Raw genomic sequence first — 27,963 nt, forward strand, 5'->3', positions numbered from 1 at the left:
GGGGGGGGGAAATTTCTACCTGGAGTTCACCTTGGAGAGACGGATAAAAACAATATTGAATACTATTCTTAACTGATTTTACACCTGTTGGTGGCATTCAACCAAGCAATTCAAAAGCAAAGACATGAAAAGCAAGGGAAACATTTCTTTTTATAACTTTACATTTACCTTGGACAATGGTTAATCCTCAGCTTGTGATGGATTAAAATGGTTTGTGATGTGATACCATTCTATTTTTCCTGTTCTGGTTCTTAAAATATTTTGTAGGTCATCAAGAATAGGTATAACTAAAGTGAAGGTTATGCTAGTCTAACTATTAATTTTCCTTGGGCCTATATTTAGAAAAGCATATTCATTCTTTCAAGTCACTACTTGTGGAGTTAGAAAAAATGCTTGATCAATTGCTCTGATTCTTGCTCAAGGGCATCTTACCAAGTTTATTTTTCAGGGCACTGAAACCATGCAAGTTGCTTGGATCATGAAATCAAGGAAGAAAACCAAGGCTTCTCAGATGTAAAACACACTATTATTTCCCATAGCCAAGATCATCACATGAGTGAATGGTAGCATTTTCCTGCTTCTCTGATAAAACATGGCCATGTTCTGTCACTAATAACCACACTGCAATATACTACTCTTGAGCGGCTACACCCATGTGCAGACCTCTCCAGTAGGTCTGCTTGTCACTAATCCATTGATTAAACATTTTAAGACTGGCTTTGGCAAAACATGCCAGAAATTCCTTCAGGGTAATTAAAACCACCTTCTGTGTCAATAAACACAGACTGTGAGATCTTTCCTGTGCAGAGGAGCCAGCTCTGACCTGCTGGCTCTAGGACTTTTTTCTTAAATGGGTTTTCCATCATGACAATTGATTTTCACTGACTCATCCAGACCCTTGCCCAGGCCTCATATGAAAAGATTGGCTGAGATATCATCTTACCCTTCTTTCATCCAAGAGACAGAGACCAAAAGGGGTTCTGAACCAAAGGCCAAGCTCATTGCCAAAACCCTTTCACTCACCTTCAGGTAAGAGACACTGAGAAGGATTCTTGCTACAGAATTTGACAGTCTCTAGAATCCTTATCACTACTCTTCCAGGGTTCAAACTGATTTTCAGTTGAAGAATTAGAAATGTGTCTTCAAAGTAGAAGGAAGAATTCAGGTGAATATTTACTACATTGATATCCAGAGACTAGTCCTCTGTATTTTAGTAGACCCTCCGTGAATTGTTTACAACACGGTGACAGCTTTATTGTTATTATGTAAACAATGTATGTACTTATTCAAACTGTCATACACTGGAGGAAATAAAGATAAATAGTTGAAATTACTTAAAATTTTATCAGCTTGATATAAGCATCATTAATATTTTAGTAGCCATCTATTTCATAGTATTCTTTATGTACCCATACAGAATTTCATATAAGAACAATCACAATATGTATACACTTTTAATCATGGATATGACTTACCTTAATTATCTTTAAAATATACTCTTTTTTTGCTTATGTGTTTCCTCCCCCCTTATAGCCAATATTAATAACATTTTAGATATTTTTTATTGATTTCATTATATACCAACTCCTACAACACGAATGAGGTTTCAGTTGCTTAATAAACACTTGCTGAGTGGTTAAAGAATAGAATGAAAGAACAAGCACATGAATAAATAAATGGATGAAAGAATAAATAATAGGTTATGCTCTTAATTAGCTGGTAGAGATCCTAAGTGATTAAAAAAAAATTACATAGCACGTTTTTTGACATCTCCCCTGTTATCTTTCAACTTCAGTGGAGGATAGAGAACCTAGATTCAATATGTTTACAGGAATCTACAAAAGTAAATACCTAAGTAAAGAATATATAGGTTGCAGTCCTAACTAGAGAGAAGTCACCAGTCTACTCTTAAATTGAGATCAAGTTAAAAAAAAATCATGCACTAAGCACCTACATGCCAAGATTGTATTACAAGGCAAACTTAAGACACAAAGATGTGGCCACTGCCTTCTGGAATTTTCTGTACTGTCAGGGTGACAATGTGCAGGATCTGCCTCATCCATTACCTCATGGAATTGTGATGATTAAAGAACTTGAAAAATTCAGGGGGGGGGGGAACTTCCTGAAAAAAAATGTGGAATGGAGACAGAGTTTGTAGGTACTAGGAAAGAAGAAAGAGTACACATCAAGGCGCAGAAATGGGAATGGCCTACAGTAGTGGGGACCCAGCACAAGGCAGCCTTGGTGGCTGAAGATGAGCCCACACCCTCAGAAGATGAGAGGCCGGCAGGAAACAGTAAACTGCAAAAGCACAGGAGAAAATTGTGAGCAGACTAATCTTCTTAAAGGAGCAGATGAAAGAAAACTTTTTTTTTTTTCTTTTTCAGCATATGACAATGTCTAAATCAGGGCCAACCCTATGAGTGACTCAAAGGCGACCTGCTTGTCAAGTAACTGGAAAAAGAAAAGATCTGGCTTGCATAACAGGCTCAAGTCCAAATTTCTTAGACTTATAGGAAAAATTCTGATCAGAAAATTTCCATCTCCGATTGTGCTGAGGAAGCTTCGGGACTGAGTAAGCTGGCAGCAGACGCGCAGTATGATAATCAGACTGCTTTTGCATTCTTCACCACAGCACAGAGTTCAGGTCCTGGTGAGTACTCAGCAAGTTTCTGATCTCTGACCCCACAAGGGGACAGGAGAAGGGATTAGAATCAGTCATTGGAACAGCTGGAAGCAATGAACTGCCCTGATCTCTTTTATTGGCTCAGAGTTCTGGGCTGAGTCTTCCCTTACCCCCACATTATATTTTCGCTTCTTAAATTGGTGCCACTGATGAGTTCCACAAGCCCCTCCCCACAAACCTGTGTCATTCTAATTAATACTGTCTCACAGCATCCCACTTGTCCCTTATAAGAAAAGGGGATGACAGGTGGATTTTTATATTATACTTCCAAATCTTCCATGGAAACTTAGTGTTTCTAGAAGTTGCTTTAACATTTTTAATCCTCTGAAGAGGCAACTGGGTCACCTACTAATCACAAGCATTTATCCACTCAGCTGTTCATCCATCTATCCTTTACTTTTTATGTACTGAGCATGTAGGTATACTGTGTATCATTTTTTTTACCTTTATAAAAATTTTAAATTAAAAAAAAATTTCTCAACCAGATTTGGTGGCCTGTAATTCCCAGCTACTCAGGAGGCTGAGGCAGGAGGATCTCAAGTTTGAGGCCAGCCTGGGCAATTAAGTGAGACACTCTCAAAATAAAAAGGGGGAGGAGTAGGCTAGGGTTATAGGTCAGTGGTAGAGCACTTGCCTAACATGTGCAGGTTCCTGGATTTAATCCTTAGTGCCAGGAGCAGGAAAGGGGCGGGTCTCAAAGAACTTAGTATTCTTACCTCAAGCCCTCAAGACACTTTAGAGAGGGAAAAATGCCCCCAAATTCTCAAGTCAAATGAATTGGGACTTCATATTGACCCCCAACTGTAACCCCAAAGACTGCTGAAATGTAGACCACAAACATACTTTCTCATTAAAAAAAAACAACCCCCTGGTAATTTATAAGATTTGTATTTTTCATTTACATTAAATCATGGTGCCAGGCTTGAGGAGAAAACTGAAGATGTTTTAAAGTGTCAAGACAATCATAGGTAGTGTTCAGTTTTCTCAGCTTTGCCTGGGTTCAAATTGCATTCAACTACACATAGTCTACCCCCCTCCCATAAAAAAGTGAGCACTAGTTTCAGAAATTTCAAATGTATAGCCCAAGAGAGGTTTGCTCATTAAACAACCACACTGCTTTCTTACTAGGTCAATCATTCTTTGAAGTTACCTACTTATCAGTTTTAAGAAAATTAACATTTCTGGGTCACCAGGTTCCATGTACTTATCTACAAATGATGCCCTGAAACCATGAAAGTAATTTTATTTAACATGGGTGGGCCATTGAATCCCAGGGACCTAACTGCTCACCTAAGTACTTAATGGCAGAAGCTGAGGATTATACCTGCTTCTTGTCCCTGGAGCTCTTAGAGGAACAAGGCCTATGGAATCAAAAGTCAATGGTTACATCTTTATGAAATTTTTTCCAATCTTTAGCTCATACAACTTCTCTGGAATAATGTCAACACCCTAAAAATCTGTGCCAATATGAGTTGTAGGCAAAATGTGGATGGAACAATGATAGGGAAGGATACCTGTGATTACAAAGTAAGCCTTTTTTATGTGTTGAATTGAACCTAGGCCTTGCACCTGCTAGGCAAGCACTCTACCATTGAGCTACACCCCCAGTCTGGAATTACTAGTTTTGAAGGCAACTTATGAACACTATCTAGAGACTTAACTATTCATATCATTTAACTCAGCAATTGTACCTTTAGAACACTTACTCTAAAAATAATCAAACATATGAGTTAGAGTCATGCCATTATTTATCACACAATTAGAATAGCAAAAAGTGGAATAACATAAATTTCCAGCATTTGGAGGATGATAAAACTATAGATCAACTATTGGATGTTGGAGAAAAGTGCTCATAGTGTTATGTGGTGGGCCAAAACTAGACATGATACCATTTTATATATAATTCCAGCATTCGCTCATCTCTCTCTCTCTCTCTCTCTCTCTCTCTCTCTCTCTCACACACACACACACACACACACACACACACACACACATACACACACGCACAAAGCCTGAGAAGAAATATATAGAAAATGCTTATAATGATTATGATGCCTGGAGATATAGAATTTTCTCTACAGTATAAATTTTTATCAGTGAGCTGTACTTTGCTTTCTCATAGACTCCCCCCACCCCCGCACATAGTATTTCGCAAGATTTATGTTTATGGCCATGTTTGTGTTTATTTAGTACGTATCTTCTCAATAGCACACAAACTCCATGGAAGCAGGTTCTATATCTGATTTTTTGTTGTATACCTAGATCATTTAAAGCACAGTGCCTACTATTTATAATAAATATTTTTTAAGTGAGTGCTGAGTGAACAACTGGAGGGACTCTACTTAGAATGAGCTCTGGCTATGATGGGGATTCCATGAGCCAGCAAACAGTTTCTCTATCCTCCAGTCCATCTGCTCAACCTACATGCCGTTCTCGCCTTCCTTTACGCCTAACGTCACAACACTCCAGGCCTCAATAAGCAAAGCCTTTGCCACTCTTCTCCACTTGCCAGCATCCCCCAGGGCCCCTTCACCCCCTAAACTCTACCTGGTCAGTTAAACTTTCCTCTAGCACTAACTGCACTCACTCACTTGGAAGATCAATATCTTTTGAACTTTTATCAGTTCCTAGTAACTTTTTTTTTTTATTTTTTAGAATGGGGGTCAGCAGACTACGGTCTACAGATTACCATTTGATTTTGTAGATAGAGTTTGGCTAGAACACAACCATGCCTATATTCTACAATGGATAAATTGTATAGCCTGGACAGAGAAAGCTTAAAATATTTATGATCTGGCCCTTTTCAGGAAAAGTTTACTAAACCCTGTTATAGAACACCCATATACATGTATGAAATGGAGATAATATAAAATTTTCATCCTATTAGATTATTCTCTGGGTAATATGGAATCCTAACTATATGTCCAAGAGTTTCATACAATAGAAGTTATTGTAATATATCTAAGCTTCTCCCTAAGAACATACTTTTGTGTGTGTGCATGTGTGTTTATGGTGTTCGGGATTGAACTCAGGGCATCATCTATATCAAGAGAGTGCTCTCCCACTGAGTTACACTTCAAGTCCCAGTACATGTATTTCTTTGTTGATACCTGAATTTACATTAGCTGATCAATACTGGGCAAATTATACAAATTTCCCAAGCCTCAGTTTCTTCATCAATAAAATAAAAATCAATTTCTTCCTTTCTTCATTTCCTCAATAAATGTGTAATGGGGGCTATTTGCCAGAAACTGTACTAGGAGATGGATAAAAATGGTGAATTATACCTAAAAGTTTCATCTAATTCAGCTTCAACTATATATACTTCTGAGGGCTGTTGTGAGGAATACACACAAACACACATATCATATACTCAGCATATATGCCTGTAACTCATATATGGTATATCTATACATAATGAATACTGGGTCACATACAGGACCAATTCCTGCTGTGTTGTAAGCATTCAGAATATAGTGGCTCTTCTACCTCATAATTGCAATAGGAACTCTTAGCAATCTTCTAAGTAGCTGACTCACTGGATGAAAACATGAAAACATGCCTTGCAATCCTTTTAAGAAACGGGGCCAACAGGAGTGTCTATAAATAAGGCAAATCTAGGAGGTACATAACTTTTCAGGTTGAGTGGCATGTTGACTGAGATTCAATTGTGTTTGTTACCAAATCCCTCAATGCTGGCTATACTTGTTATTTAATGAAGTATCATGGAAAATGATGAAGGTGTCAAAAGAAAGAGAATGGTGATTTCGTATGAAAAGTAAGTTAAATGCTTTCAAATGATGACAAAGAACTGTTAAATTAAGTGTAGTAGCTATAAATTTGGGGAACAATCATAAAAATCTGAAGTAAGATTGCTTATGAGGTGTCTGTGCTCTCACTCAATCTCAAATTAACTAAAATCATGATCTTTGTGATTCTGGGTGTGGTTTGTACAAGAAAAAATATAGCCCCCAATCATCAATCCATACTTATGTTTCATTTGTGTACAACGAATCAAAATGCATTCTTCTATCATGTGTAACTCATTATGGAAGATAAATAAATAAAAATTAAACAAAATTTTAAAAGGTCAAAATTTTTTTTAAAAATCCATACTTAAAGGTCTTTGATTCTCAATTCTTCGTTAGACCTTTCATCAAAATGAATGAATGCTGTTTAAAATAGGCATATCATTATTGATGACTCCTTGCCTTAATATTTTGAATCCATTTTCAACTCTTGATCCTAAATGCATGAGGTATAGATCCTTTTGCATTTATTTAATTCTCACATGTAAGCAAAAACATGTTGCCTCATCTCCTGCCATATTTTTGTAGATTAAAAAATACTCAAAAAGACGGCATGACCTGTTCAAGGACGAAGAGCTCCTATTGCCAGCGGTGGGTGTAGATCCAGGCAGGCTCTGATCATAGCCCAGCTTAACTACATCTCCAGAAGGACAGAGCATCATCTGGCCAAATAGATGGGAAGATGTTTGAGAAGAAGAACAACAGTCTTATACTTTAGCACAATCCCAGCACATCCGGCATAGCACCTGGCAATACATTTTTGTTGTGAACTGATGAATTCTCTCCCCTGCTTTGTAGCATTGGAGGATATTGGGGCCTTCCTGATTTCTGAAAGAGCCAAGTTCACATGGGATTTATAGCCCCTGGCCCATGGAGTATACAACAGCAGAGGAGAAATTCTATTGTGCCTGTCAGATCATGTCACCGAGAGCTTAGCTTCACCGATTGGCACTTGCTCTTCCCTGTCAGTGCAGCAAGATGAGCAGCACCCTGCTCACCAGATGGTTATTTGTTCCACCAGCCACCTTTGCTGCATCCCCGATTCACTCCAGCCCAGGACTGTCTCCAGCATTCATGCTGCAAGGCAGCTCCTGCCAAAAACTTTGCCAAATGGCTCCTCTCAAAGTCATAGGCTGCCCAGACAGACTGGCTCCTCCATCTGCAGCAGCTTTTGGCAAGGAGACGGTTCCCTTTCTGGCTCCTCCTCTTGGCTGCACCAGAGCCTTCTTGCCAGAAGGATGATCTGACCCTTGAAGGAAGTATAGCAAGACCTGGAATTCTGGGGCCGCTTAGAGCCACAGGGAGCCTATGCCTGTGTTCTCCCAGACCCACTCGGAGCATGACAGCAGAACATACCAGGGACAGACATAAACCATCATAGAAACTTAGAGCCAGTAAAACCTACAGAGACTATCCCTCCCCCTCCCCCACCCTCAACCTCATTATTAGTAGATTAGGAAACTAAAGCCCAGAGAGTAAAAGTGACTAATTATGGTGGCAGGACTGGGAATCCTACCCAGGGCTGCTGACGTACATTTCACATCACTGCTTACGATACTGCATTGCCTTTAATTTTTTTTTTCTCAGTTCATTTTCAAATTCATGATAAAAATTGGACACTTTGTATCAGTATTGATTCAAAAGTGTATTTCTTTAGAAAAATGAATAGCCTTTTCTCTGTGTCAACAGCATGGCTTTTGTTTTCAGCAGGTGTGTTCACATACTAAATTGAGATGGTCTGTTGCAGTGTTTAAAAACAGGGAGTTTAGCATCAGACAGACCTGGATTGATTTCTGTCTCCCTTACTGTTGTGTAATAATTTTATGCTGCTTCAGTGTTTCATTTAAAGGGGGATAAGAACAGTATCAGCCTATAGAACTGTAAGGATAAATGAGGGGGGAAAAAACCAATTAAGGACTAAAACCTGTCCCTGGCACACAGAAAGCCCTCCCCCACTGCCCACTATTTATTCTCACTTACTAACCCTCACATCTATAATGGCTTTAGAAGACACAGTTACTGTGCACATATAAACAGGTACACCTGGTGTCCTCATTGTCCACACTACGGAAATTCAAGTTCTTGAGATTAAGTGCCTGATGCAGGGCTACACAGAGAATAAGTGGAGGACCAGAGATTTCTTCTTGCCATTCTACTAAGAAATGGGAATCAGAATCTCAGTTTTCAAGGTGATAAAATCAGAAAAGAGAACATTTGAAAACACACACACACACACACACACACACACACACACCATAATCACTGCAGCATCTTATGTAATATAAAACCTGGAAACAATTTTTGTATCTATTCACAGGGGAACTGCTAAATAAATGGTGGAAACAGTCATACCATGGAGCACTGCACAATCATTAAAAAGCACAGACAGACACAGGGGTTCTGACATGGAAAGATCTTTAAGACTTATTGAGTGGGACAAAAATCACAGTGCAAATAAAATAGGAAGTGTGTATTCATTTATACTCGCCTCCTGTGAGACATACTGCATCTAGCAGACCCCAGGTTTCCCAGGTTAAAACCTGCCTGTTGGGGCCCCATTGAAGCCCACACATTCTTTTGCCCTATATCCACAGCCTTCATTTCTTTACATTTGCTGTAGCAATCAAGTCCTTCTCTTCTAAAGCACAGAATTGACAATCTGATTTGCTCTTCCCATTACCCACGATGACCGTCTCTCCAAACAAACCATTGAATATGAGTTAGTTTTCCACAGTTTTCACACACGTATTTTCTTTCATCATCACACCTAACTTGCTCCCTAGTGAACTTGGAGCATAAGCATTGCAGGGTTTCTAGGTTATATATGACAAAGCCTTGTAGAAACAATCTGTGCTTTCAATGGGATAGTTAACCGCAGAGCTGACTTTCTGCCAGATTCTAGAGTTATACTGGAAAGCAAAAGAAGGAAATTCAGTGGCAAAATTGGATAAACACAAACTCATATCAGTGGGGGTTGAGAGACTGGAGAGCAGCTGTGGCCAAAGGGAGGTCTCAGATACCTCCACCTTTGTGTACAGAAGGACACTTACTATCATACAGCTGCTTCTGTCCCACTCCTTTCGCTAAAGACAGTGAGAGGAGATGCCATCTGCTCTGGAGAATGGGCACATAGATGGCCATCTCAGCTCAGCTCACCAGGGAACTACCTTATTAATGCTTTAGGATGGGATGAGGCACATCAAAAAGGCTATTTAAAAACTCTAATCAGTCCTCACATTTTGACTGCTCGATTCCACATGTATTTTCTTCTTTTCTTAGTGGAATAGAACCAATCTACTGGAGTAGCAAGTTAGCTAAGGATTCTGGCTGGGTGAAGGAACTCAGTGCCCTCTCAGGATGAGGGGGAAACCCAGAGTCATACACTGCTGTGCTGGCTCAAGCGAATCTAGCAGAACAGAGTAGTCATCGAGGAGATGTCTGTGGAGGGTGGAACTCAACCTGTACTTGACCCCCAAAATTCTGACAACAAGACAGGTGCTGTGGCTTATGACTATAATCCCAGTTGTTCAAGAGGCTGAGGCAGGAGGATGGCAAGTTTGATGCCAGCCTGGGCAACTTAGTGAGACCTTGTCTCAAAATTGTTGAAAAAAATGTAAAGGTCGAGGATATAACTCAGGGGCAGAATGCTCCTGAATTCAATGCCACAACACCCCTTTCAGCACACACACACATACACACACACACACACACACACACTTACACACACATGCATAAACCCACACATGCACACATGCACGCACACATGCACACATACCCTGACAAGAGGCAGCATGGTGGGCAGAGAGAAGAGCCTGGAGTTCCATTCTGATCATACCACTTACAAATAAGCATGTCTGCAGTAGAAGCATGTTTGATGTACAAGTTGTTTGGGTTCTCTAGACTTCAGAGTTTCTTATTCTGAAAAATGGGGCTAACGTAATCACTTTCTCAAAGCTGTGGAAGGAGATTAAATGAGTAAACACATGGGCAACACCTAGGAAAAGTGCCTGGAGTGCAGACAGTACTCTGGATGTCCTAGCTCTCTTCCCTCAGCTTAAGTGTCTAAATTGGACCCTTAGTTTCTTCTTAAATGCAAATGCCAGAGTCTTGGAATGTCAGTCTACAGCTGTGCACTTTTCATTGAGCATTACCAATATTTTGACAGGACCGGCCTAATATTATTCACCCCGGGTTCATTGGTACGTTTCTGACCAGCACTCATAAAGGGCTTGGGATTGCCCCTAGGGACCTGGATGCTAATAATGAATACTTGCTAGTGATTTTCAATGCACTCTGGTTATTATGTTGAGTAGCAGAACATTTCCCTTCCCCAGAAAGGTCATTTACAATAGTATAAGGCAGCTTCTTCCCACCTTCCATTTCAGGTTTTTCTGAGAGCTCAAACACTCATCCATATGCATTGGAAATACCATTCTGATCTGGCATTTGCATACAAATACCAAAGCAACTTGGGGAACTAGAGTCAGCTCTCCATCACGTGACTATACCTGCTTTTATTTTTCCAATGCCTTCCCTGAATCTTCGTTTTAATAGCCATTTTCTTGCACCTTCCCAGATATATCCATCAAGCTTCCCCTTTTCTTGAGCTTATGTGGGTTGGAGGAGGGGGCCGGGACCTTTACTCTCACTTTAATTCTTGTGGCCCTAAGAAGCTATAGCATTTCACAAGTCACTCCGATCTCAAATTTGGAGACCCTCTAAACTCAACTCACTTGGGATTGGACTCACATTTCTTCACATTTCTGGGAAATAGCCATATATCATTATTTGAATAATTTTCATATTTGTTTATTATTAATTACCAAGACTCCTATTCCATTTTGACCTCTTTTTTTGCTACAATTTCTTTCTATGGACCCAGGATGGGTTTCCTTGTAATTTCTCACTCTGCCTGGAATTCTACCCTGGGATGTTCTTCTAGGCATCTCTTCTGTCCACATGGTTTTAATTACCTTTAGTATGCTAGTGATGTTTAATTCCAAATCTGTATATCTTGTCCAGACTCAAGTGCTTGCTTACTCAGAGTCTCAGTGTGAAACCAGACATCTCATAAGTCCCTCAAACTAATCAATTTCCAAAGTCTGTTTCCTTAACTATTTACTTCATGCATCCATCTGATGGCAAAATTCTGGGAGTAGTGTTCAACACCATCTTCTCTGTAGACACCCAACCTAGCACACCAATAAGCCTGTCACAGTCCTTCTGTATAGTGTGTCTCAAATCCATCAGGTTCTCTCCATCTCTTTTGTTGCCACCATTCCAGGATCAAGCCCTGGACTCCTAATTTATCTCCCAGTTTTTGTCCCTATTTATTTCATACTTGGTCCTCTGACCCCACCCTACATGGCAACCAGACTCAGCTTTTAAAAAGACAAACCTGATTAGATTCCTCCCCATCAAAATCCTTTAATGGCTTTTGATCCATTTTTGGATAAAGTCCAAACACCTTATGGTCAACGAGGCTTAACGTGATCTGGTCCCTGAATACCTCTCTAGTATCTTTTTTCCCCCAGTATTTTATTCTGAGAAATTTTAAACAGATATCAAAGTGGATAAAAGATTTACAGGGATGATACATAGGCCCATCTGGATTTTGCTATTAACATTTTATAAGTGATTTATCATATTTCTATCCATTTATCTACACCTTGCTTTTGGTGTGTTCCAAGTCAGACTATAGACTTCAGTCTCATTTTTTCCATGAACCCCCTTGCTCTGTACACTCTAGCCACAGTCATCTTTCCAAATTCCTAAATCTGCCAGATGATTCTATGTCCCTGGGCCTGGGTGCCTCTTTTTTTTTTTTTTTTTTTTTGTTCCTTCTACCTAAAATATCTTCAGCTCTTGTTAATTCAGAACTCATCTTTCAAGTCTCAGCTTAGGACTGTCTGTGAGAAATTGTCTCTGAACACCCAATCTATATTAGACCCACATATACAACTACAAGGCATCTTGGTCTTCCCTTAATATCACTTATTACAACTAGGTAACTACATATTTACTGGGAAAATTACTTGTCTAATGTCTACCTCCTCTGCCAGATGAAAAGCTCCATGAAGATATATATGGAACATGTTTGTATTGGGACATGCTGTATCACCTCTGCAGAACTCAATTAATACTTATTAAAGGAATTAAAGGCAAAATGAATCAGTAATAGGGAGGAAGAACATTAAATAGTGAACTTGTCTTCCTTTAATATGTGTAAACAGGACAGTTTTTTCTTTTCAAGGTTTCTGACAGAAGATGGAACTTTCTTGTGGCCAGAATATAATCAACAAGTACATTAAGAAAATTACTAAATGACAAGATCCATGGCTGGCAGATGAGCCAAAAGAAGACTGTGTGGGTGCCCTTCCCCACCAAGATCACCTCAAATCAACATATAATCTATGGAAAGACAGTATCCTTGCTGTGTAGGTAAAGCTTAAATAAGAACAGCTGTCGTAGCATATTGAGAACATTTATTGAAGGCTGGCTTTGTACTAGGCAATGTCCTGAGCATTTTCTCTGTATCAAATCACTTTTCCTAAACTATAGGGTCCTACTGCTACTCCCATTTTACAGCCAAGGAAACTAAGAACAAAACAGTTATTTAAAAATACTCCACTTATGAGAGTATTCTGTGTTTCCAGTTGAAAGTAGAAGATTGATGTAGAAATCTATGAACTACTGTAATAAAGAGTGGGTTCTTTGGCCCAAAGAAAGCCCAACTAAAATCCCCAATACCCTTGTGCAAAACACTTCCGTTTATTTCATTTATGTCCATGTCTTTCTTATACCTGCTTTCTTGTGAGGAAGAAATATCCACAGATAGAATAGAGATTTGAGAGATGGACCTTTGGTGTGGAAACCCTGAGTTCCAGATCTGCAAAGGCCAAACCATCATGCTGACTTTATTTTTGTGGTCATTCCAACTCTACCAGATGCCCTTACTCATCCCATACATACATTTTTTTTTTTATTATTGGGGTGTGAACCCAGGGGCATTGAGCCACATCCCCAGCCGTTTTTTGTATTTTATTTAGAGACAGGGTCTCACTGAGTTGCTTAGTGCCTCACTTTTGCTGAGGCTGGCTTTGAACTCACGATCCTCCTGCCCAGCCTCCCAAGCTGCTGGGATTTGGCATGCACCACCAAACTCGGCCCATACATACACTTTCAAATTATCTCCTCAAAGAATCCTCTCTAAATTGGAAACCCAATTTACACTCAAGATGAAACTATTGTGATCAAGAGCTATAGTTAAAGGAAAATGAGGCAATGCAGAATTTCCCAGCAAAAAAACACCTGAGCTCAGATACTGTCCTGAGTTTCAACATTAGCTTTTTCATTGACTGTGTAACCTTGGCAAATTAATAATGTCTTTAGGCCTCAGTTGGATTTGTTTTCCCTATTGGAAAATGAGAACCACTTCATGTAGTTGGATAGGTTGAAAAGCTATACATAAAGAACTCAGCAAAGTACTTGGAACACAGAAGATGCCCAAAAATGTTAACTTTAACAATGGAAGAAAGATACGAAAAGATGGGTGAGGGGCAATACCTTTAATGTTCAGGATAACAACAAAAAAAAAGGCACAGGAAATATATTAATGTCTTCAGCAAATGCACATCATGCACTCAGTTATAAGAGAAAGAGAAGCTTGGGTAAAAAGTGTCCTTTAGCATTTGCATTGCTCTTAGCTGGATGAACTTGCCTGCAGCTACCACTTACAATGCAAATTGAGCTTAGAGTCCTTCACACTAACTACACAGCAAAACCCTTTCAGCTTTAAATAGAACACTGCAGTGTGGAATGATCTGAGCAAAGGGGGGAAAATTCACTGATAAATGTGAGAGAGATATTAGTGGTGGGGGGAAGCTGAGCAGGTAGGAGGAAAATGCAGAGATATAAAAAGAAACAGGAAAGTATGATCTATAAAAGGACCTAGAGGCTAATTCCTCTGTAAGCAAGTTGAAGTTAATAAGGGGGAAGAGAACTTTTGGGGAGAATTTTAACAGAGAATATTTTAATTTGGTGCTCTCTCAAGGCATGCTTCTACTTTTCGGGTGTTCAATGGAAGAGGGGCTGTTCCCCAAGGCCAGCAACTGCAAGAATGTTCCTGGAAATGAATAGGTCAAGAATATAAGAACTTCTGGCTGGGCCCAACTTTACACAGTCTAACTTCCAATCCCCCTTTCCTTTACTGAGACGGAGGGGATGGGGCAGGAGTGGGGGTGGGGGAGAGAAGTAGAGATCTGAGAGGTTGACTCTCACATACCCGAAAAATTTTACAAAGTTCTTTGCTACAAACTCATGCCCCATTTTGACTACATAAGCCCAGGTATTTAATCCAAAATCATAATTTACAAAAATTCCACAAAATAAGAATAAAGGCAGAATCCAGAGTCTTGAAAGCAATAAGAAATGCCACTTTTAACTGATTTCTTCATCCTACAAATGACACTCCTTTCTTATTCACATAACCCCAATTTGGCCATCTTCTCAGCTTGGTGAGTTTCCTTTGCCTGCATAATGTAATATAGTTGAAAACATGAAGGCAGCCCTCTATCTTCATAGTCACAGAAATGTTTCCCCCAAAGCCAATAAACCCAAGCAAGGCCTATTTCTTTCTTGGATGCCATGCTTAGATACTGAGTTGTCATATGGTACCCATCACTGACCCAATACAAAGCATGAAGACTGAGGAAGAACATCTTACAATCATGTTGTCATCATGAAATAGAATCAGTGAGTATATTGCTCATTACGGAAAAGGGATGGGCTGAACATCTTAAATAGCGTCTCTAAGCTCTTGAAGGACAGAGCTTACAACTCTACTTTATCTAGCATTGTGGAAATACTGGGCTTCAAGCTCTCCAATAATGACAACCAGTGGAAAAACATATTTTCAATAGCACTGGCCATTCTTCCTATCAAAACTTCCCAGAATGTTTATTGAAGATGCCCCCAGATTGTGTCTGTCTTTTGATTTCCTTCAGAGCTTGAACCCTCCACCCACATTTTGCTAGTATTCTTTTGAATTGATTAAATATTACAGAAATTGTAGCATTCAAGAATAATAAGAATCATTTTTTAAAAAATTAACATACCTTGCAACATTTTCCTAAAGCACTTCCACACATTTTTTTTTCTCACGAGAATATGGCTAATATGACAATACAACACTTTATATTAGTGGCTAGGGATAAAGGCCTACAGGTAGAAAATAAAGCAAAAACGCAAAAGTTTTGTCATTCAAATAAAATGTCTCCACTCTCTATTCACACACAAAAGGCGGAATAAGATCCACCTGCTGACTTTCCCCTGCCTGCTCCACAGCGCTGGGGCTAATGTCAGAACAAGCTGGTTGAGAGAGAGAGAGAGACACGACAATTTCACCTCTTGGCAAAGCTCAGCTTGCTGAACCCTCTTGCTTTCTGCTGGCTGTTGATTCAGCAGAAACTACTGCTGCAGAATTCATAATGGTGATTTTTAAAGGCCACACCGATCGCATTGGTCGTCCCACGTGTCAGCTTCGTTTGCTCGCCGCTGGAACACTGTTTCCCCAGCCCCTTTTTATTTCTTGCTAATGCACTTCCAAGGGGAGAGGGGCTCGCCCTTTTGCAAAGGGTCTTTTGGGGTTTTGATTGTCTGACCAGGTAAAACCCGGCCAGCCGGAGAGATGAATGGGCAGGAAATGAAACCATGCCCTCCCTGCAGCCACTGAGACGCACAACATCTTTTCGCCCAGGGAGGGGTGGACCAAGGTCCTACTGGGCCCCTCCCTTCTCTCTCTCCCAGACCCCTGTAAGCATCTTGGAGCAGAGGTCATCAGCCTTCCTGAGGTCATCTTTTCCGGATGGGAGCCGCGCCCTGAAAAAGCCTAATCCCCAAGGGCCATTTTAACTCCCGGGGCGCCGGGTCCACCTGCTGCTGAACGAAGGGCTCGCCTAGCAGAGCCCGGATGGATGTGCGGCGCCCTGGCGCTACCCTGCGAGCCGAGCCCAAGCCTTTGCCCCAGCCCCCGGGCCCGGAGTTGTCTCCGCCACTATGCGTCTAGCTGCCCACCAAGCACAGCGAACCGCAACTTGCACCCGGCCCCAGCGGCGGAATGCGGCCGGGTTGGCGTTACCTTCGGTCGCATAGCTGTGGTCGCGCAGGAAACTGTTGTTGATTTTGCGGGTATCAATGTCCTCCTCCATTGACAGCAGGCTTACTTGCGTGGGAACCAGAAGCCGGCAGACAAGTATCCATGATCCCTCCCCGCAGCCAGTCTCACAGGAGAGGGGGGCAGGGGAGCCAGTGGGACTGCACCATGGTCCGAGCCTGAGGAGGAGACGGGGAGGCGGAGAGAAAAAAAAATAAAAACCCGGCAATGGAGCTGTCACCTCCTCCACTCGGGCTCTCCGAGGCTGCGGCGGCTCCTCCCGCGCGGTGTGCTCACTTCAGCTCCAATTCCCAGCGAGGATGCTGCGCCTGCCTCTGCTGCCTCCGGGTGCCAAGATGCGCCGTGCCCCGAGGGGTCTGGTCCCGCCCTCCCGCCCCGGAGGCGCTCACAAGCGGGGCTGGGGAGATGCCCAACAGGTTCCCCTCGTTGGCAGCCGCTCCAAAATGCAAAAAAGATCCCTCCTCCCTTGGGAGAACGGGCAGCCGCGACAAAATGGTGCCTTTCCGGACCCAAGCTGCAGTGACGAGATGGCAAGGACAGGATTCAGGATTGCCTGGCCGGGATGAGGGTGTTGGTCCCGCGGGAGGGCGGCTCCGGCAGGAGGGGGCTAGGGAAGCCGGCGGGGAGCTGGGTAGGGCGCTGCGGCCGGCGCCAGCGCACTCACCCTCACACCCACACGCGCGCACTCGCAGCTGCTGCTGCTGCTGCTGCTGCTCCTGCTGCAGGAGGCTGGAGGCGGCTGGTGCATTAAAGGCGAGGCTCCTCCCAACCGCGTCAGCAGCCCCAGGACTCTTCCCCAGCAGCAGCAGTGCCCTAGGCACAGGCTGCGGCTGCTCTCTGCTGCAGTAGGGCGCAGGCAGCCGCCGACCGGCACCTGGCCAGCAAGCAGCTAGCTTTGAGGTTCACGTGAAAAGCATAGACGCGCTCTTCCAACCTCCTCCCTCTCGTGCCTCGAAGCTAAGGGCCGCGTCTACACTAACACTCAGCCTTTAGCTCACTGCCTTTCTCAAGACACCTGCACTTCATTCAGGACACCAAGCAGAAGTAGGTTCCTTTGGATAAACTGTAAATCCAACGAGGTCCCTTTCGTTCTCCCCCATATGATGCGATCCCTTGCTGAAGTTAAAAGGAGAGGCCTGGAGCTCAAAGCCTCAGAAAGAGTGGACAGAGTGGGAAGAAGAGCTGCTCAGAGTCTGGCTTAATTCCTCTGTGCTAGGAACAGAAAGAAGAGCAGGAACAAGAACTTCACAGTTGCAGTCACGTTTGTCTCTTCCATTCCTAACAGGGTCAGAACATGTAGAAAACTGGGGTTCAGAAAAGCGTCAATATCTTCACAGGCAGAGGGAACTGTGAATCTAATCAACAATCTGAAGAAGTCCTCTCTCCCAAGCCCTTTGCACTTTGTTTTGAACAAACAGCCCACAGCCCCTCTGTTCAGTTTTGCTTGTGCAGGAACTGCATTTACTCTCAACATGGAAGGAACGTCTAGATATAAGGAGCTCCATACCCACAGAGAAACCCTTGCTACCCAGAGGGAATTTCAAGGATCCAATTAACATGAAAAGAGGCCCCCCTTTCTACTTCAACTGAGAGGAAAATACAGAAATACAGAATTCCCTCCCCCATCCAAGTTTCCCCAAATTGCAAATTCTGCATTTGAAAGAAAATGAGATCATTATTGTTATGAAACAACCAAAATCATTTAATGAAGCAACTCAAATCACTAAAAAGCCAATTTGGAAAATAAATTCCCCTAGTTTCCCCTGGTAGAAGGTATTCCTTTCAATGGGTGTCACTGTAGGGAGAGACATCAGCAAATGTCTTGCTCAGTTAAGCTCCACAAGTTTAGCTAGATGAGCCCAGAGGGACCTGTGAGTTAATTATATACATACAATGCTTCGGCTAACACAATTTAGAAAGTATTTGAAGTTAAAAAAAATGGAAAAACAAGTCTTTAACTGAGGTTGGGAATTGCCGATAGATTTCTAAGAAGAATAGATGCTTCCGGCAGGTGGAAAATGGCATTGTTCTCATATTCAGAAAGTGACTGCATATACCTAGACAAAAAGAGAAGAAATGTCTCTTGACATTTTTTGGGGGGGGAGTTCAAATCCAGTAGATTCCATTTTATTTTCATTTGGTGGTTAACTCTTACACATTAAATAATCAAAATCGACACATGTGAAATTTAAGTAAGAGGTGAAGACTGATGCAATTTGATTTGATCCACTTCAGTATCAGCTGTTCATGCTAGTTCTTCCCTTTGATGGGCTGTGTGCATCAGGAAGGCTGCAGGATTCAATCACCTGTGGTTATACAGTCCAGCTTCTCCTGGAGATTGGCATAGGTGGAGAAGGAGTAGAAGGGCAAAGAGCTAAGTTTATCTCTTAGTGCATCAAGGTGGTGAGAAGATATCTTGCATGCAGTTGAAATGACCTTAAGTTAAGACAGGAGGTTTTGGAATAGTATTTGGGAAATTCTTCCCCTTGTTTCTGGAACTTGGGCTAGATTAGATCAAAACAGAGCTGTGGGATGAATCAGGTAGGATCAGGCTCATTGGCCAGGCTGTGCTTGAGGAATTTTCCATTGTATTCAATGGGAGAAATGTCCTCTCCAAAAATTGAGCCTCTGGGTTTACTAAATCTTCCCTCTCACATTTCCTGCAAAATTCCTCCTTCCTTTATTCAGCTATACACAAGACACAAGTTCTGAGAAGGCAAGATGGACTTCCATTTACTGAGTAGATTTCAAGGTTTCTGTTCTTTTTCACTGTGAAAAATGAAGAACTAGCCCTCCAATCAAAACCAAGGGGGAAAATTCCATTGGCTGTTACCTTAACACTATGACATGACAAAAGAGGTAAGATCATGAAAGAACCCTTATGCAGTGTTGTGGAGGGAAGGAACTGAAAGGACTTACTAAGCTCCTTTCTATTCCTCCGGAATGTCAAGTTCTTTCCAAAAGCTCCCAGCCTCTCCGCACACTGTCCTCTGTTTCTCATTCTCTTGGCATTCTTCAGTTCCTCAACTGTTCCTATTTTATTGAGACATTCTCCAACCACACCATAGACCCTACTTTTGGTATTTGCTATCTCCACAATGTTTTTGTTTTTCTCTTCTTCATGAGCCAATTTATTTTATAATATTTTATTTTTGGCACTAGATTGAATCCAGGCACACTCAACCTCAGAGTCTCACTGAGTTGCTTAGGGCCTGGCTTTGAATTCAGGACCCTCCTGCCTCAGCCTCCTGAGACACACCTGGCTGTTTACTTATTATAGATGCTTATTTGTTGAATGAAAATAACTATTTATTGGAAGAGTAAATTACTAAATTTGTTTAGTTATATTTAGATTTTATACCTCTCTTTTTGTTGAAGTTCATGCAAAAAAAAAAAATCTGTTGTGAGCCTGAAATGTTCTAACTTATTATTCCTATTTTTACTGAAATGATTGTGAATATAGCAATGAATAGGAGCAATAATTTCAATCACTTCATTTCAAAATTTGCTGAACACCTAATATATGCCAGGTTTGTTCTAGGTGAGGGATATGGATAATATAAAACAGCTTCCTTTCCTTCACAAAACTTAAACCCCATCATCCATTTTTTATAACTGAGCTTTCTTAGAAGTACAACAAATGCATTATAAGTCAACAGACCATAGCATTATATTAAGTGCCAAGTCTCTGATATCAAGGCAAAACTAATTTCCTGCAAGTTATGATTGAATCCTCAAGTGAGTTACAGGCTCTGGTTAAGCAATGGTTTTCTTATCTATAAATGAGGAAGAAGAATAGTCTCTATTTCATCAAGTTATTGTGAGGATTAAATGAGATAATGTTGGTACTACTTTGAGTTTTTACTTTTATCATCATCAACACCATCAATATTCAACAAATATTTAAGTGCCTACTATGTCAGACACTGGAATAGGACTGGAGATTCAGCATGAGTTGTATAATCAGTTTGTGCTGTCATTGAACTTAGTGTCTAATTTACAGTTTATGTAAAGGGGGCCACAGGCTACAAAGGGGCAGCAAAGGGCTCTCTGAAAGGCTGACCTAATTCAGCCTTGTGCTTTACACAGAAAGAGCCAATTACAAATACACAGCCTTCTTCTGTTACCCAATTCAGCATGACAGCATGTGGACACATTCTTTTTTTTATCACCCTTGTCATGGGCCCCCTCCCCCAACATTCTCAAATACCTTCCCCCAGTTCAGCTAGTGTTTCCTACACTGGAACCTTTTAGCTCATCCTGTCCAATTATCACATTAAATATCTACAATTTTATTAAAGCCCTTGACCTGAGCCAGTCTAGAGATTCTTAATATAGGCTTTAGGTGTCAGACAGTCCTGGTTTGTGTCCCAGTTCAGGCATTTATGAATTTCTTGACCTTTGGCAAGTAATTTAACATCTCTGAGTCTCTGTCTTTACAAAATGGAAGGGAACAATAGTAGCTACTTCACAGGGTTTTGGGTGGCATCAGAGACAATTTAAGACAAGGGCCTGGTCCAGGCTTGGCCCATTGCCAGGTTCTGATTCTGCTCACAGTGCTTTATGGAGATCTCTATGGGAAGACAACTGGAGAGACACACTGCAAGTCAATCACTCATGTGAGCAAAAGTGACCTAGAAACCTGAATTTTACAACCTGTCAGTGTCTTCATGAGCAACTAGAAACTGGACACATGAAGTTTTACATCTTGCAGAAATCCCTGCACACATCATGGAGTCCTATGCAAAGGCTAAGAAAAAGGGCTATCCATTTTGGCTTTCTCCTTTTGAGTGAGCAGAGCTAGCTACATTTCCCTGTTAGGGAGTCTTCTGGAATCCCTCTCCAGGATCACTAATCACCAAATGCACAACTCTTTCTCTCCAAGGTGGCTTATATGCTAATTGCCCAGAGGCTGACCTCTTGCATTTCTAGCAAGTTTGCAATTCTTTCTTGCGCATGCTACAACATGTAATATCACATGAGTAATCCTTTAACATGGCATCTTAGTTAGGAAAAGAAAACAGAACCTCTTGCTCTCACAGTGATGTATTAATTTTAGATTCTGGACTCATTTTCCTGAAATGACCCCTCTGTTATTCAAGAACAAAAACTCATGAAAATACACAGTGGAGTGCTGGACCAGCTATTGAGAGCTGATTTTGCATACTGGACACCTCTTTTTATGGACCTGTTTTTAAATTTTATTCTTGTTTTTAAGGGTCTGGGCCCTTGAACATGCTAGACAAGTGATCTTGACTGAGCTACACCTCTAGCCTCTTTAGCTCTATTTTGAATGACATCATGTTGGTAGTTTAAAATCTGAAATCTGAGCCTGGTGTGGTGGCAAACAACTATAATCCTAGTTACTTGGGAATCCAAAGCAGGAGAATCAAGTTTGAGGCTAGTCTGGGCAACTTAGAGAGAGCCTGTCTCAAAAAAAAAAAAAAAAAAAAAAAAAAAAAATCAACTAAGGATGTAGCTCAGGGCTAGAACACATGCCTGCTTAGTATACCTGAGACTCTGGGTTCAATTCCCATTTCTGCCCCTGCACCTCCCTCCGCAAAATCTGAAATCTGCCATAGCTGGAAAGGAAATAGTAATTTTTATATATAAATCAAAGGGTTTTTAAAAATATATATAACTTTAGTTTTTCAACATTTACCAGCATACCAGTATGAACACATGACTTGCTGTATATCTTTCCACTCATCACTGTTATCTGTGCAAAGTTTCCTCTGAATCTCCCAAGATGAATCTGACTTAGAGCAGTCCATCAACCAACCAAAGTTTTCTGTCATAATTTTTGTTGTTGTTGTTTTGTGGATATTGGAGATTAAACCCAGTAGTGCTCAAACACTGAGCTACATCCCTACCCCTTTTTACAATATTTTATCTAGAGACAGGATCTTTCTGAGTTGCTTAGGGCCTTGATAAATTGCTGAAGCTGGCTTTGAATTCATGATCCTCCTGTTTCAGCCTACCAAGATGCTGGGATTACAGGCATGTGCCATTATACCTGGCTATTGTCATAATTTTAAATAACCTCTTCTTTTCCTTCTCCTCCTCCTCCTCTTCCTCCTCCCCACCCCCTTACTTCTTCTTTTTGGTAGTAGTGAGAATTGAACCAGATACACTCTACCACTGAGCTACCTTGCAACCCTTTTTAATTTTTCATTTTGAGACAAGGTTTCTCCTTATATTGCCCAGGCTGGCCTCAAATCTGCAATCCTCCAGCCTCATCCTCTCAAGTAGTTGGGATTACAGGCATGTGCTGCCCCTCCTGATTTACATAATTCTTAAAATCCTACCTTTATCATGAAGCTTTCTCATATCCACCAGAGGAAATCTGATGCTGTTATGAAATTGCCACGTTAGTCTTGGGATTGCTCTGTAAGGCTTCTAAACCTGACAACTAAGGAATGTTAGGTCATGCCCACTCTCAAGGAATCACTCTTCTTGACTATTCAGGTTCCATTGTCACCTTACTCTTGCCCTTGATTTGCCTAAATGGAAAAAAACAAAAACAAAAACATCCATTATGCCTGATTTCATTGAGCACTGTGCCTCTTCTACCTGTCTGGTTAATATATTGGGGCAATGGGAGAAAAGGTACAAAAATCTGAGACCAGATCTGAGAGCCAGAGAAGAAACATTGTATCTTTCTCATTGAGTGATTTTGGAGTTAAATTTAGGCTGTCTGCACAAGGTAGTCTTAATTTGCATTATATATGTTAGGTACAAGTGATGATTTCAAAACTAGTTTTGCAACACTCCAAAGGTATTGTCTAGTATCAATTATATTGCTCAAAGTAAAATTTAAGTATGATTTAAACAAAGTATATTGGGACATGTCTTTTAAAGTTTTTTGTGTTTTTTTTTTAAAAAAATTACCAAGAAATAACACTGTAGAACTTATTTTAAGAAAATAATCGTGGATATGGGCAAAATTGCAGCCATATGTTTTTCAGTGCATTATTTATAATCACAAAAAAGTGGAAAAAACAAAAGTACCCAACAATGGAATTGGTTGGGCAAATTATTTTGTCTTCATGTATTGAAAAATTATTGAGCCGTTGATATAATAGCAGCCAACACTTGTTGATTATTTATTATGTACTAAGCAGTATGCAAAAAGGACTTTACTTGTACTGTGTCTCATTGAATTCTAGTGATAGCTCCAAAGATAAGTACTATAATCATCTCCATTTTATTGATGGTAATAGAGTTAAATAATGCACCCAAAGTCAAAGAAATGGGAGCCTGTCTCTGAGTCATGCTCGTAATCAATGTGCTTTTAATTGTGTGCGTGTGTGCACACACACACACACACATGTGTTGGGGTGGGTTGAGTGCACGACAGAATCCACTTGAAATTTTCTTCTAGACTACCTACCACCATATTCTTATTTATTTAGGAATGGCTATTCTCTCAGCTGAAAATCACTACTATTATATTGGTGTGGATGTGGCAAAATCAGACTTTCATACATTGCCTGTGGGATTATATAATAGTGCAGCCAAATAGCTTCACAATTTCTCAAAATATTAAACATTACTGAATGACTCAGCAATTTCACTTTTACCTGTATACTCAAGAGCATTGAAACTGGGTACAGTGGTGTAATCTCAGCGGTTTGGGAGGCTGAGGCAGGAGGATTGTGAGTTCAAAGCCAGCCTCAGCAACAGCAAAGAGCTAAGCAACTCAGTGAGACCCTGTCTCTAAATAAAATACAAAATAGAGCTAGGGATATGGCTAGTGGTTGAATGCCCCTGAGTTCAAACCCTGGTAAACTCCCCCCCAACCCCCAAAAAAGAGCATTGAAAGCACATGTTCACACCAAAACTTGTATATAAATGTCCATGGTAGTGTTATTCATGACAGCCAAATAATTGACACAATGCAGGTGTTCATCAATGGATAAATGGTTAAACAGATTTCACATATCCATACAATGGAATATAGAAAGTAATGAGGTACTAATACATGCTACAACACAGACGAAATTTATAACATTATGTTAATTGAAAGAAGACAGACACAAAAGTCCAAGACCATGTACTGTTATGATACCATTTAAGTGAAATGTCCAGAATAGGTAGATCATAAAGACAAAACTAGATCAATGGTTGTCAGGGCTCGAGGTAGGGTAGGGCAGCTTCTTATAGGTTCAGGATTTTTTAAGGGTGATGAAAATGTTCTAAAATTAGTAGAGGTTATTAATAGTTACACAACTCTGAACATATTAAGCATCACTGAATTGTACACTTGGAAAGGACGACCATTATAGTATGTGAATTATATCTCAATAAAGCTGTTACTAAAGAAAACAAAATCATTGCTCTCATAAGCCATTATCACATCTAAGGAGTATGCTTTGTCCTTCAGGCTTATTGCAGGAAAACTTAAAAGTATCTAATAGCACAGTCGAAGTCAGCTTGGACAAATGGTCTCAAAATTTTTAAAAGGGCTGGAGATGTAGCTCATGGTAGAACACTTGCCTAGTTTATGTGAGGCCTTGGAATGGATCCCAAGTGCTGCGCTCACACACACACACAAATATCTAATGGCAGAGGTTCATATAATGTTTAAGATATCACAAACAAAATAAACTTTTCCTTTCTTTTTGGTTAAATAAAATGTGCATATGGCAGTGATTATGTATAGTTTTCTCTTTTGTTCATAATTTTGTCAAAGAAAACTTGGGACATGTATCATTTTGTAGTAAGAAAATCACATATATAAATATATGTTTTATACATTATAAAATATATATACATACTTATATAAATATATCCTATCTATCTATCTATCTATCTATCTATCTATCTATGCAGTGGGTGGGGCTGAAGGGAGGAACATTACTGGGGACTGTACCCAGAGCCTTGCACATTCTAGGCAAGCACTTTGCCACTGAGCTACATCTCTAGCCCTATTTATTTATTTATTTTTTAAATTTTGAAACAGGGTCTTTTTCAGTAAATTTCTCAGGCTGGCCTTGAACTTGTGATTCTCCTGCTATAGCCTCCCAAGTGGCTGAGATTATAAGCTATGCTATGAAACATGGCTAAAAAGTATTTTTTAAATGCCATTATATACTTCATGGAATGAAATTTTGTTCTGAAAAGATCAAATCATTTTTTCTTCACACCAGGAAGATGGAAAACACCATCTTGTTAAAAAGTATATGAAATCAGAATACATAGAATAACTGTCTCATAGAAAGATAACACAAACCACTTTTTAAATTGTAAATAGTATAGTTACCATATTAAAAGTGAAAAAGAAACAGATAAAATTAATTTCAATAACTGTTTTAAATTTTTGAAAATAAAATTAAAATATTTAACTCAACATACCAAAACATTGAAATTTTACCATATAGCTAAACTCAAATTTCAAATGATGTATTTACTTTTTTTCATGAGAGTGTTTAAGGTTTGGCATTTCAACTTTAAAGACCACCCACAATTAACCACATTTCTGGGGCTCAGCAACCACATGTGCCCAGGGATTACCAGGTTAAGCAGTAAGGTTGCCATGTTATTTCATTCACAAAAAGAATTTTAATGTATCTTTTCAAAATGAATTTTTACCTACTAAGGCCTTGAACTAGAATGTGATGCCAAAGCTAGATTAAGCAACATTAATTTGAAGAACCTCAAAATTATTTAAAGCCATATAATCTGAATATAAAAAATATTTAGAGATACTCATAAATATATATATACTTATATAGAGAATAATAAATTTGAATCCAATATGCACATCCCTCTAAGAATCATAAGCTGAATAAATAGAATAAAAAAGATCAAGATTCTAAAAGCACCAAGATGATTCCACATAACAAACTTGGCTACTAAACTACAATACATTATTCAGTGGCTGTGAAAGTTATCACTCTAATCGGTCAACTGTTTAGTTCAACAGCTATGGCTTCAATTTCAGCTAGCAGAAGAGGCCAAAGAGCCAGATGTCACTGCCAAAAAAAGAATTTTCACAGTTGGGCATCTGGACTCTATTATGGGTACTCAAGATGGAGAGATTTTTAAGGTGCAGATACTGGCATCTAGTTAGGAACTACCAATAGCCTTTCAGATTGGATTAGAGAGTAGAGTTTTGCGTTCACATGATCAATAGATTAATTTCTGAAACCTTATTGAATTAGATGCTCTATTGCTGTCAAGACGCACGCGTATGCAGTTCTGTGTGTGCAGTGGAGCGCACCCCTTCCTCCTAATACGCTTTCTTCACTAACGACTGGGTACCACTCTCCTTTGATTCTATCATCTCAGTGCAAACTCCTCAGGCTCAATTTTCTGGCTTCTCTCACCACTAGGACTTGTAAATGCATAACCACCTTGGAGTTCAAAGTTCTCAAACCTCAATCCTCAATTCTTTTCTAGGGGACCTTATCCAGTCCCACAACTCACTACTCACCTGACTATGAAACCTGGCATCTGAACGCTGAGCACCGCCCCCTATCTCATGCAAGCCAAGCTGACCTTTCTCTGGGATTTCCAAGCCCACTCCATTCCTGCTCCACCTTCCTGCTCCTGGATTCCTTTCTTATTCCCCGCATGCTTCCAGTTCCATTAGCAAATCTGCCAACAGGAATTTCGACCACTTCTCACCACCAGCACTGTTACTGTCATGCTTCAACTACCATCTAAAACCATTTCACTAGATTCCAACCGGTCTCAGGTCCATTAAACTGCCCCACCCACAGAGGAGTTTCCTTGAAGCAGGCAAAATGGATCTTTTAAATGCAAATCACTTTGTCACTTTCCTGCTGAAAGACTTTTACTGGCTTCCTACACATTCAGAGTAAAACTTTTTTAAAATGCTGGAAAGATTTGTCTCTAGCTATAGTTCCATTTTTCTTTTTCTTTTCTTTTTTTTAAACTTTCTACGTGAATTGGTGTCAAAATCCTGGCCCTCCCTCTCCCTTAGCCATGGTGGCATCATCAAACACAACAGGAAGAACGCTCCAACCCCAAGAGCTTTGTATCTGCTTTTCTCTTTATTCCATACCTTTCTTCAAACACCAGCATAGCTCAGCACTTCAGGCCTTTTCTTCAGTTTGACTTTCCTGGCACACCTTTCCTGACCACTCGGAATAAAATAAAATAGCACCCCTTCCCACCATCACTCTCTAGCTCCACACTGCAATCAGTATATATTTATTTGGCTTTGGTTCTATACAAGTAAAGCATATTTCTAGGGAGACAAGAACTTTTTTATTTCCTGCTTTATACTCAACACCAAGAACACTGTGTGGCACATGTTAGTTACT

The 27,963-nt window shown here is 40.4% G+C and overlaps 1 protein-coding gene across 7 annotated transcripts in view; it reads right to left on the bottom strand.

Annotated features, from left to right (window-relative positions):
- Positions 1-27,963, bottom strand: part of Ppp2r2b (protein phosphatase 2 regulatory subunit Bbeta) — a 437,378-nt gene that overhangs the window by 239,044 nt on the left and 170,371 nt on the right. For 2 of the 7 annotated variants that reach the window (XM_040272822.2, XM_013358112.4), the window contains one exon: positions 16,634-16,827. The exons of 2 other annotated variants lie outside the window; for them this stretch is intronic. In XM_040272822.2, coding sequence (XP_040128756.1) covers positions 16,634-16,827 — 194 coding nt within the window. Of the gene's footprint in view, positions 1-16,633; positions 16,828-16,945; positions 17,080-17,333; positions 17,458-27,963 lie in introns of those variants that run through there. 3 more of the 7 variants (XM_013358116.4, XM_021725696.3, XM_040272825.2) reach the window with 3 other exon arrangements.

The sequence above is a fragment of the Ictidomys tridecemlineatus genome, chromosome 1, assembly GCF_052094955.1.
Source record: "Ictidomys tridecemlineatus isolate mIctTri1 chromosome 1, mIctTri1.hap1, whole genome shotgun sequence".
NCBI classification, from domain to species: domain Eukaryota; kingdom Metazoa; phylum Chordata; class Mammalia; order Rodentia; family Sciuridae; genus Ictidomys; species Ictidomys tridecemlineatus.